This window comes from Copadichromis virginalis, linkage group LG20 (genome assembly GCF_057382275.1).
Source record: "Copadichromis virginalis isolate Kocher_CV1m ecotype Utaka linkage group LG20, C_Virginalis_male_GT1.1, whole genome shotgun sequence".
Lineage (NCBI taxonomy): Eukaryota > Metazoa > Chordata > Actinopteri > Cichliformes > Cichlidae > Copadichromis > Copadichromis virginalis.
The window spans coordinates 17,680,629-17,693,311 of NC_140637.1; the positions used below are offsets into that span (position 1 = coordinate 17,680,629).

The 12,683-nt window shown below is 43.1% G+C and overlaps 1 protein-coding gene across 2 annotated transcripts in view; it reads left to right on the plus strand.

Moving 5' to 3' along the window:
- The first annotated feature begins 361 nt into the window (after positions 1–361).
- Positions 362–12,683, plus strand: part of iqsec2b (IQ motif and Sec7 domain ArfGEF 2b) — a 30,184-nt gene continuing 17,862 nt past the window's right edge. For both annotated transcript variants that reach the window (XM_085442889.1, XM_085442887.1), the window contains exon 1: positions 362–2,161. In XM_085442889.1, the coding sequence (XP_085299015.1) occupies positions 1,701–2,161 (461 nt within the window). In that variant the 5' untranslated portion in view covers positions 362–1,700. The remainder of the gene's footprint in view (positions 2,162–12,683) is intronic.

Consider the following 12,683-nt stretch of genomic DNA (forward strand, 5'->3'; position numbering starts at 1 on the left):
TTAAGCAAAAGATAAACTTTCAGTTTACACTGTTTGGTAGCTTAACCTTTAATATATTTTTAATCAGTGCTCATTAGTTGTGGAAGTTGTGGAAATATTTAGCCATTGCACCGACTGTGGCATTTGTTTGTAGTGATCTTGTATGAAAATCATCGCTCTGTAGCTTATACACTCAGGACACCTTAATTTATTAATTTGCGCCTTTTTTAATAATTCGTGTTTGTTTTTGCCCACAAATCAACTGACTTTCACCCCAAGTCAGTACTTTATTCTCGACAGTTCGTCCTTTATTTTGAAAACTTTGCCCGGAAGTTACTTCCTTATTTTTGCCTGCTTGTCTGTGATGCGCTCCAGAGGAAAAGGCGCACGCAACGCTGCGGTTCAGACGCTCAAGGAGCGAAATCCTCTCCGTTTCTGCGCCACCTCACAGGAGACTCAGCGCTACTCTCCTGCATGGATTACCGACCTGCTGCCACTGAGAGTCAGATAAGTAGGAAAGGACGCTCCCTGTTCTTTTCGACCAATTTCAGATTTTTTTTTACGCCAGCGGCAAAAACAAAAGTACAGTTTTAAGATTAGAAACAGTCATTAAGACTTTAGGACCTCAGAATCTTGCGGTTAGGTTTTAGCCTTTAAGAGGTGACAAGTTTTATCTTGAAGATCAGTATTTATGAGTGCATGACGAGGAGGTAAAGTGCATTTTTCTTGGATGAAAAGGCGAGACAGATACTGGGATCTAGTTTGATTTTTTGTTTTGTTTTGTTGTGTTTTTTGTTTTGTTTCGTTTTTTAATAACGGGATGTAGTTTTGGCGAACCAAAGAGGAGGATTCGGACTTCAAGAATGAACTTCATAAACCACCTCTACTCACTCTCTGTGCTTTAAAGACACATCAAATCATGGGTTGAAAGCGACGATGACAGACTGCGGGGATATTCAACGTGGGAAGGAGCAGATTTTTCTGTGTTATATAATGATTGACAGCGCCTGATAATTAGTGGTAGATCAAAACTAACGTATCCCCCCTCTCCCCCACCCCCTTTCCCCCTGTATATCGATGAAAACATAAAGTGTTGTTTTTTTTTTTAATTAACCAAAAGCTGGTGCCAGAGCTTTTAAAGTTAACGAGCAGTGTATGTCACAGGTCAGTGGATAAATTCATATTCTACTTATTCTTTTTCTCTATCAATCATCGAAGCAAGTTCATTATCCAACTCTGAAAAGCTTAAATTACACCAGACTTATGTGTGTCACTCTCTCCGCCTGGAAGTCTGTTTTTAAACATTTTATTTAGTAAATTAACATTAATCATGACACCCCAAACTCTTTACCTGCTACGTGTCGATTTCAAAATGCCTGGGACTTCACGAACTCAGACACTCAACAGTGCCATGAACTTCTTTTTTAGCTTTAAATTCTCTTCTTGGCTTTGTGACGTTTTCAATGGCTACTAAGATGTTATAATGGTAAATTTTGCCCTCATGTTTGGGGATATGTAGTCGCTATGACATTCTCAATATCTTAATATCTGTGAGTTCCTGTTTCTGAACATCTGAAGCCTATAGTTAATCTTCACCACAGCCTTTCTTGGTCCCTCCCTCCCCCCAACTCATCAGGGCTGGTGGGGAGGGTGGATCTCAGCCCCACGGGGTAGAACCTGTGGCTGGTGGTGGTCGTACCCTGAGAGGAAGGGCTCCCACCATGGATACCAGCCCAGAGAGCCCAAACCGGGCAGTGGAGTACCTCCTGGAGCTCAACAACATCATTGAGAGCCAGGCCAAGCTCCTGGAGACGCAGCGCAGGCGCATCGAGGAACTGGAGGGCCAGCTAGACCGGGTCAGCCAAGAGAACCAGGACCTGAGGCAGGAACGCAGCCCGCGTACCCCTGGAACGGACACCCCCGAGCAAAACTACAACCACAACCAGCCCCTGTCCCTGCCCATCCATCATGGCAGCGGTGCTGGTGGCAGCGGTGGCAGCGGGAATGGTAGCACCTCAACAACTCAGGTGATATCCGGATCAGCTACAACTCCAGCGCCCGGCAGGGAGAGGAGGACCCACACCAGGCTGACGCGAGGTCTCTCCTGCGGCTCCTCCACCACAGACCGGCTTGAACGCACTGACAGCACAGACACCAACACCAGTTCCACCTTGCGCCGAAAGTAAGTTCACCTCGAATACACGGGCCTCTTCTGCTGGCTTTATCTTCCGTCTGTAATGAATGTCAATAATCTTGTCCAAGTGGCTCTAAATTATAGTAATGACCACAGTCTGCATGATAGCTACGTGTGGCAGAACATTCATAGGCCAACATGATGACAGGCTGTACGAAGCATCAGATAATCCTCGCAGTAATGGGACTGAACCTAAGATGAAATGTGTTAATACACCACCATGAGGAAATATGCTAAGTGCTGGAGGATTATGAGTGGAGTGATAAGTGGTCAAGGTGTGTATTTCATCATGCTGTGTATGATTCTGCCTGCAGAGAGGATGATTTGTGCACTGATCTCCGTCTTAAATGTGAATCCTGTAGGAGTTGCATAGTAGTATGCTGAGGAAAACATGGGCCCAGACAGGAGAGTCTTATTTTTTTCATAAAGATCTGAACTTTCTAGGCAAGAGAAGCATTTCTGGATGAAAATCTACCCACTGTTTGCTCAAAGTGTGTTTTTCTTTTCTTCCTCGCTCTGAACTGTCGGCTGCTTGGTCTCGAAGAGAGTTTTTCCCCCCCCCCCCAAACTCAAGGCTGACCTGAAGTTAGAGTGCTCCAAAACACAGCTTTGGCAAACAGCAAGTGCATCTGTCCTTGCTTTTACTTAACCACGCACACACCCGCACGCACACACATGCAGATAGAGTCAGCTTTTGTTCTGGAAGCATTAAGCTTTGTGAGTAGGCAGCAATTCATGTGAAAAAGCTCACTGTGAAATAAATTGTTGCAGTCTTGGTAACAGAAGCCGTTTGTTCTTGTGCATATGTATTTCTCAACACGCAATCATCTTAGCAGTTATTACTGGATTTCGCTCACTGTCTGAGTTGTTATGGTCCCAATCCTCTTATCAATGACTGACTCAGATTTGACTAAATCCCTTATCGATTAGAGTTGTCTCTGGTCCCTTCTCCTCATCCCTAGGGGCGACTTAGTCATTAGACAGAAGCACATATTAGTTATTTATGTGGGTGTTAAATGCAGTGATGAATTGCAAATGTAGATCTTGCTGATTCTCCCTTGTTAATTGCCTGTAGCCATTGTAGCTGACTTTGGATCCAGGATCAGACAAGCGTATCATATGAAGTGCCACATTTAATAAATAGTCACCCGCACAGCAGAGCCATATTGTGCTTGTCTGGCTGTGACTCAGTCTAGCCCAAAACTGGCCTATTAGCTTAGGTCAGCGACAATACGCTCTGCTCTGATAGTGGATCAGATACAAACATGAATTTCTCTATCGTCAGTGCTTGTGACACGCTAAATATGGCTCGGATCAGAGGGAGAGACAGAAGGAAGATGTGGGAGAGGAAGGGGGAGAGGAAAAGGGATGACAAGGGGGAGGAAAGTGACTGAGCGACCTTACTCAGCATGCCTCAGTCTAAAAGAGAAAAAGGTGGAACACACACACTGATTTGCCATCTGTCAACGGGAGTGTGTATAAGAGGGAGGGAGAGATGAAAAGGGGAGTCTGGGCAAGGGAAGGCAAGGCTCTGAGAGCTGCCTTTGTTTATGTCCAATTAGTTTTTGGTCCTCCAGCAGGAGCCCTCCTCTCTTCCCTGTGTCTCTGTGTGGGTCACATAACCCACAATTTTGATCTCAGACAAAGAAACTGAATAAACTAATCCCCCACCCGCCTCCACTTCTATTAGCCATGCGTGCAAGAATTGCATCAAAACAAAGTCCTCTCCTCTTCTTCCTCCTAGCGGCACATCATAAACAGCTGTCCCAAATGCAACCCTGTTTCATCCTTTTCCTGCTGTTAATGGCAGTGTGAACAATGTGAGTCTGAGGCCTTGGGGTGAAATGATGTTTGACGTGAAGTCCCTTCTCCAAGAAGGGTTGAGGGCACTGCCACAGCTCGCTGTGCGGCGGTTATTTTGGGAGACTTCTGCAAATGTATTTCGTATTACCCTCCGCATGTATGTGTATGCGAACAAGTGCATGTTTATACAGTACACGTGCTAGTGTAAGTGCACAAAAATGTGTGAAAGAGGGAGGAAGACAGACAATTAGTGTGACTGGAGTATAATTACCACTGGCCCAGAGGTGACAACTGCTGCTGTGCATGTGTGTGTCTCCTCGGTGTGTCTTTCCTGCGAGTGTGTATGCCCGCTTTGCAGGACATCACCTGGGATGTCCTTTATTATAAAGCTGATGCGACCCTGGTGCTGACAATAGAGCCTGTCATGTCGTGAAGATGTGGCAGTTCATTGTGTGGGTGAGAGATTGTGTCCTTGTTTATGTGCTACATGGATGTAAGTTTGCTCAAACAGCTCATAGGATGACAGGCAGGAGGTTTTGGTGACAACCCCAGTAGTGCTCATACTCAGAGCAGTTTTATTATGTAATGGCAAAAAAAAAAAGAAAAGATCTGCGCTATCTTTCTTCTCTTCACTCCACTTTGACTGTCACACTGGGAGAATTCAGAAGCTCCAAAGAGCCCCGTGAAGGTGCTCGAGTCTCCGTTCGTCTCTTTATTCCATCATCCCTCCATCTATCTCCCCTCTCCACACATGCCATTGACGGCATGTTCACTACTCCCTCGGAAATTGACATTAATTCCTCTGAGAGAATATGGAGAACGATAATGGCCTTTCATTTCAGAAGGAGCTCAATTTTGCTAATTTTACGTAGCTCTACTACACATAAGCCATCCCCTTTTCACAACCCCCACTCCACCCCTTCTCTCACTCTTCGTTTCTAACTCTCTCTCTCTCACATACCCACGTACATACACTCACTCTCTCCCCCTCGCTGTTTCTGTTTCCCACTGCTGCAGATATGACTCAGAGAAGCAGCAGAAATTACTTTTGTGCTGTTCTCCTTCTCTTCCCCTCTGTGCTCATCTGCCTTTTTTCCCTTGCCTTTAACTGAAGCACGGTTATTGTTCCTGATTGAATTTTCATTCTTGAGGCTAAAATCAAGCTCATAATGTGTGTTCATTTTAGCCTTTTGGCTTAAATTTTACATCCTATGATAACAAAGATAGCACAGATACAACTGGCCCCGGGCAAATGTGTGGGTAAGCTCGGCTGAGCCTGTACTGACCTTCTCGAAACATGCTGTGTGAAGTGATGGGAGGTAATCTATTCTCTCTGGATCTGGCATTACTTTCTAGAAAAATAATACAGTGAAGCTGCAGCTGTTTATGCTGTTTATCTCACAAGAACCCAATCGTAGACCTGTTAATATTTTTGGTTTCGGGACTGAATAATGTTGCCGGGAATTAAAATATCGTAATGGTGCTAATGATTACAGTGATGGAGTTTAGCTTGATGTAAATTTTAATGATGGATGTGTGTGTGCGTGTGTATGTGGGAGGCAACTGTATGTGGGTGGTGTTTGTTGCCTTCTACTTGCCATTTCTGAGTGCAGTGAGTGTTCATGGCTGCATACATGCACGCGAAGAAAAAGTCATAGTTTTGTTCATTTATATTTAGCTATGCATGAGTCTGGATTCATGAAAATGCATGTTTTGTTTTAAATATCACCAGACCAATTAGAAACACGCACCTGTGCTTCATCTCTGGTGTAGACTGACCGCTGAACCTGCCTCTTTCTGCATATATTCTATATAATTAAGATGAAACACACAGATTTAGCTTCTGTTTTTGTTATCGGGGTAGAGATTATATGGAAACGCTGATGGATTCACAGGTTTGATGAGGCAGTTATCTTCACATGTTATAGATAGGCAAAATGAAAATGATAAAATTATAGCTGTAATATGTTAAAGTTAATTGTCTCAAGTAGTATGTTGTTGTGCTTCTAGGCACAAACCCATGCCGCTTTCATTCAAACAACATCCCTTCCCAGTTTCATTCCTCTTATAGCTGCATGTATCATCAGACCCGACTTTCTTGAAATGGCGAGGAGACAAATAAGCAGCTGTGATATAAAGATTTCCACAGGAAGTGAAATGTGCATGCAAGTTGCTGTGGAAACTGTAAAGCTGTCCTCAAGACAGTTGTGATATTGCATTCCTATCCCTCCCTCCCTCCTGCTCCCCTCACCTGTATCTTGATCCTGACATACCCTCCTCCCTTTTCCGTCCTCGTGTGTTTGGAGCAGCCACCATTGCTTTGTTTACTGAGGGCAGCTGTGTGCAGATTGCATCTTAACAGCATCAAGTGTACTGTAAATTAGCGCAGAGATTATGGGTCTTGCTTGGTCATTAGTGAGGAGGACGGAGTGCTAAGCTGCTGTCCAGTCATCACTGGGGATCTAATTATGAACCCCTCGCTATAGTATCAAGAGTTTTGCTCATCATCACTCTTTCTATCATTTAAACTGGAGCTTGTTTCGCTAAGATTAATTAGACTGGAAGTTAGAAAGTTAGAAAGTTTTACAAAAATGAAGACTTAACTCATTTTAAGACAAAAAACAATTTGATCCTTACCTCCCATTTTTGCCATTGTAACAATAAGCAATGCCTCCATTTAACAGTAGCATTTAAAATAATAAAGGAGAGAAAAGAACGTGGCTCATAGTTTGCTAAGAATAAGAATAATAAACATTGAAAGCACTAGTTTATTATGAAGCCAGTGTCATACAGAGATTAGTCAACTTTGATTGGATTGATTGATTTTGATTTAGGACTTCAGCTGAATCCACTGGGAAAGAGATTGAATTATAAGGTCTTCCCATGTTTTCCGCCTGTTTCTCCCAGGGTCACTCAGTTGGACATTTTATTTATTTATTTATTTATTTAACTTTATTTACTCATAATTCCCTGTGCCATGCTGCTACTTGAGGTAGTCAAGGTCTGAAGTGCTTTGTGCAGTGGAGGAATTCAGACATTTATCCTAAGTCGACCTATTTGATCTAATCTGTAGTCAAAATCGCCTCCAATCTGCGCGTACTGCCCCCGGACTCAGCATCTGACCAACAGAGGCGTGATTCCCAAGTCTTTTCTCGGCCACGACTTTAAGCATTGTCTTCCCCCTCGTTCAGATGCAGATAAGGGGCACTTTTGAGGCGGGATGTTTGTCAAACACTCATGCACACGTTCTGCGGAGCCGAATAAGGGAGACTGGTTACCGTGGGAACGCTGTGAGCTCTTCTGTGAAGAACTCTGTGGGCGAGAGACACAGAATAGAGAGAGATACAGAGAAGTGAAGAGAGGGTAGGAGTGGGAGCAGGAGCAGGGCGAAAGACAGAAGCGGGATTGAATGACGACTTGATGGAGATGCGGGAGACATATTGAAGACAGATGAGTGCCGCCACACGTTTTCATCGCGCGGTGCATGTTGTTTCACTGGAAAGTTGGGATGCGGTTTCTTTGGATACTCTGGATAATAAGAATATCCCTTTCGGTGATCTGCTGTGATATCAGTTTCTTGAATTACTCCTTCTCCGTCTCTCACATCACATTCAAATGAAGCCTAATTTTTCTTCATTTGGATGAATCATATCCAGTTATAATCAAGAGCGTGCGCGCACACACACACAGACACAGACACCTGTGCACAAGTGCTCACACGTGCACTCAGACTCACAGGGTACAGCAGGTGCCTGGTATGTGTATTTGAATCATAACTGTAACTATGCCCCTCCTTGTCAGTGCTTTTGCCTGGCACTTAACGCCAGACGCCCACACAGGCAGTCCGCCCTGTTGCCAAGCAGCAGGAGACTCAAGCTCGCGGTGGAAAACCGGGGGGGGGGGGTTGGTTGTGGAAGAACTGGTGGAAGATGGTGGTGGTGGTGGGGATAAAAACACACTCTACTTGAAGCTACATCAAAAATCTCTGTTTGTCAGCAGGAGTGAGCCAGGTCAGGCTGGAGGTGGGATGACGCAGTACGCTCCCACACGCTTATTTCATAGACAATGGTGAAGAAAAAGAAGGGAAAAAAAAAGGTGAAAGCACAGTTTGAAGTGGCTCGCACCATTAAATCAGGCGAATGGATTTTCACATTAAAACTCTGGAAAGCCACACAGATGTAAATGGTAGTGCTCTCTGACCTGTGGGCTGCTTTGTAAGATGTGCGCTGTGGTATGTAAACCTGCCACAAAGATGAAGATGAATGTCTTCCTGTGACTGCCGCATGTGAGCCTCGCTCCCACTCTGCTCACTCGTCTATACATAGACACTCACCTACACGCTGACACCCCCAAGCCCAGCACAGGTTTGAGGAAACACTGAATCCAGCACTATCACTCCACATCATGTCCCCCCCCCCCCCCCCCCCCCATCTCCATCCTTTTTACCTTCATTCTTTCTCTCTTGATTATTTTCACCCTTGCCCTCCTCTGTATTCAACCTCTCCCACTCTCGCGTAGCTCTTTCTCCTCCCTCTCTTCTTCCTACCTCGAGCCTCTGTCAACTCACAGCTTTAAATACACGCCACCTCATCCGTTCTCCCAACGTACCACTTTTTCTTCTAGCCTGTACTTCCTGTTCCTCTCTGTTTTTACTAATATCTTTTGACTTGTGTTGATTCATATCTTATTCTCCTCTCCCTATTGTCTTGCTATTGTGTGTTGGTCTGCTAATAATAGAACAAGAGATGTACATACTATGTGTGGGTAGTATGTGTGTTTTGTGTTTCTATGGAAGAAGGAGGAGGATGATTGTGTGTGTGTCTGTTTTTATGGCGCTCAGGGATTCAGGCGTAACTGCTCATGAAGCAGAAATCAGATTCTAGATTAGCCTGTCAACACTTGCCTCACTGGGGGGATACTCTTAACAGGAGGCATTAGTTACCGCTGGTAAAATACAAATCTTGGCAGTGTAAAACCACACAGTGTGTACAAGCATGGCTCAGACTTACGTAACAGCACCTCTGCTTCTCTCAACATCTCCATCTGAAGATGAACAGGTCAACGGGTTTATTTTTTCCGAATGTTTAATTTCTTTCAGACGTAACATCTTGTCAGAATGTTCAACAATAGAACATCTGTGCTTGTAAGTTACGCCTAAACTTTTCATTTTAATGCGCTGAAGTATAAGTTATAAAGACAGGAATGAAAAAGGTGGTCTTCTTTGATAATATGGTGCTAAAATAGCCACTGACAGTTTTTTGCTACCCTAATTGGAACTTTTTATTCATCTGCACCAAGCAAACGAGCGCTCCACCTACGTGATTGTATCTTTAAACGCTCTAATTTCGACCACTCTCGTAGTTCTTAAAGTGCTCTTAAAATTAAAGCAATGGGATGTGAATCGCTGCTTAGTGTGGTAGATCTGTGTCTTCTTTGACTGAGCCAGTATTAAAAAGGGCAGAGTCAGAGTGAAATCCTGTCAAACATCTATTAGGTTATATGTAAACGTTATGTCATCAGGAGGATTAAGGGATAAAACTGAGTATGCCTTTTGTCATTGTCAACTAAGCCCATGAAGTATTTGCAGAACCACAACCATGACTTCACCCCAAGTAGTTTCATTTTAAAGCTTTAGTTCCTTCACGTTTTGCACATAAATTGCATCACTTTGGATCAAGCTACCCAACAATAAGATCAGTCAATGGCTGCAACAGTGATATACAGTACTATGCAAAAGTTGTGAGCCGTTTTTGCACCAGCAAGATGATTTTCAAAGAAAAAAAATACAGTGAAGACTTGAAGGATCCATCTGGTCCTTCAGCTGATTCGTCTGCTATTTGCCAAAGCCTCATAAGAAATGCTGTCAGTGGAACCTGGCTGTCAGGAAGCCATTCTTAAAGAAGGAAAACGGGGAGAAAAGATTGAGGTATGTCAAAACACAAGGACTGGATTGAAAATTAGTGGCAACAGATCTTATGGAGTGACTAACCAAATTTGACCATTTTGATTAGAGTCATCAGTAAGTGTGTAAAACACATGAAGGCTCTGACATGATTTGCCAATGCATTTCAGGCAACAGTGATGGGTATGTTGTCAAAATTCATGGAATTATTGCAGAAAAGTATCATAAATGTGTTAGTACTGTTTAAGCTCTGTTTCTGCTTTATATACTATATATGAGATTTAGATACATTTTCTGAGGGTGGCATGGAAATCAGATGGGGTGGGAAAATCATATCCATTTCTTTACACATATGCAGGTGTTACATTCTGTAATATGTACTGTATATGGTAAAACACATCAAATGCTACAAGTATATACACAAATAATTAAACATTTGAGTTACATTTGATGTTATGTACTGTATAGCCTGTATAATAAATAATCATGCCGCCTAATAAGTATAAAATCCAGAATGCTACACAACATGAGGTGGATCAGTTAGAAAGTCTCAAGTTTCACACGCTCTCAATTATAGATCTGAGTTGCTACTGAAAATAAGAAATAAAGCGTTTCAACACTGTGGGCTGAACCATTTTTTAATGGTCAAACGCAGTATGTTCAGTTTTATAATTCATATTCAATGCTAATTGTAGCTATTGTCATATGCAAAATGGAAAGAGATTATTTTAGGGTAGCACAACCCATCCTGTTCCACATCAGTAGATCTGCCTCTTGCACATTTCACTAAATCACTGCACCTATTTCCCATTTTCCTAATGAAATATAAAGAATTGGGGGTAACTCAAAGTGTTTGCCCAGTACTTTACGCATCAATGAATTAGATATTATAATTCAATATGTATAGGAAAATTGGTCATTTTAGCCTGTTGCTAAGCAACGTGATGGTGTCATAATATATCATGCATAATTCAAGTTTTGTGGGTACAAATGAGATCTTATTGTTACGACATTAAAATGATAGGATGCTTTTATAAGGAGTTATAGGTACATACATTTTAAAAACGGGTCATTTTACCCATGGCTAAATGGTTGCTAGGCAACATGATGATGCCTTATTATCATGTACTGCTAAGAACCTTCAGGGGCCTGAGATGTACCTACGTGCCAAGTTCGGTTGCTCAAGTCCTGATGGTGTGGGCGGAGTTTGTGGACAAAGAAACAAACAGACAGACTGAGATTTTGTGTATTATAGTAAGATATGAAACATTTGCAATTATTTGCTAACGTGAGCTAAAAAGAATAGACAAAAATGAAATTGTTAAAAGTGGTTAGTAGTTGAAATGGTAATAAATTGCTGTAAATAGAGATAAAAAATGGAAAAATGAGAAGAAAGACATAAAGGAATGCTCGAGTCTGAGTCTGGCTTGCTAGCAGATACAGGGGAGGATCGTCATTTAATCTATTATACAATATTCACTCTTTTTTTAGTTCTGTTGTTTGTCTCTGTTAATTCCTGAGGAAAATATCTGGCTCATTAGCTGCTAAATATTCCACTGTTCCCCAAAAACCTAAAGCTCTATTAAGCTAAGGGGAGCTGCAGATTTGGGTTTATTACTGTTTTCATAGAAAGTCACAATAATGTATATTCAGTAAAAGATGCTTGGTAATTGTAACAGTGTAGTGGCATTTACTGCTACTCAAACAGCAGTAAATACCATATTTGCCGGGGACTATTTTCAGCCGTGGATTTGGTGTTCTAGTGAGTATTTACGGAAGCTGGAGGGTGTATGTGGGCTTGACTGAGAATAAACTACAGTGCCCATGTTCGTAGTAGTGACGGAGCATGTCACTCAGTGCAAGAGTGTGCCTCACTGTTATGTCTTCTAGTCCTTGTGTTCTCTGGCACAAAACATAAACCATGTCAGGCTTTGGCTGCACATGCTGTACTTAAAATGAAAAAGGGAGAAACCTTCAAGAATAGATGCTATGAAAAAGATTAAAATATGTCAATGATGTATGTATTAAAACTTCAAAAAGGGCAATATAAGATCACTCTTGGGTGCAGTGTAATTTTCTGTAACAGTGTAGTGAAAAGCTACACTGTACAGTATAAATAAACAGCTGAGACCAAAACAAAACCCATCCATCCATCCATCTTCATCCGCTTTATCCGAGGCCGGGTCGCGGGGGCAGCAGCCTAAGCAAAGAGGCCCAGACCTCCCTCTCCCCAGCCACCTCCTCCAGCTTATCCGGGGGAACACCAAGGCGTTCCCAGGCCAGCCGAGAGATATAATCTCTCCAGCGTGTCCTGGGTCTGCCCCAGGGCCTCCTCCCGGTGGGACATGCCTGGAACACCTCACCCAGGAGGCGCCCAGGGGGCATCCTTGTCAGATGCCCGAACCAACTCAGCTGGCTCCTTTCGATGTGGAGCAGCAGCTGCTCTACTCTGAGCCCCTCCCGGATGGCCGAACTTCTCACCCTATCTCTAAGGGAGAGGCCAGCCACCCTTCGGAGGAAGCTCATTTCCGCCGCTTGTATCCGCGATCTCGTTCTTTCGGTCACTACCCACAGCTCGTGGCCATAGGTGAGGGTAGGGACGGACAAAACAAAACCCTGAAAATTTAAAAGTATAATTTAAAAAAGGGATTTGAAAGACACTGTAGTTCACAAGGCAGGTATTTCCATAACCCTTGTGGTGAACAGTCAAGTGGAAACAGTCAGCAGGTTCCTATCTGAAAATCTCAGGGTGTAAATGGGTTAGTAGGGGGACAGCAATTAAATGGGTAGCCAGTGTTGGATAAT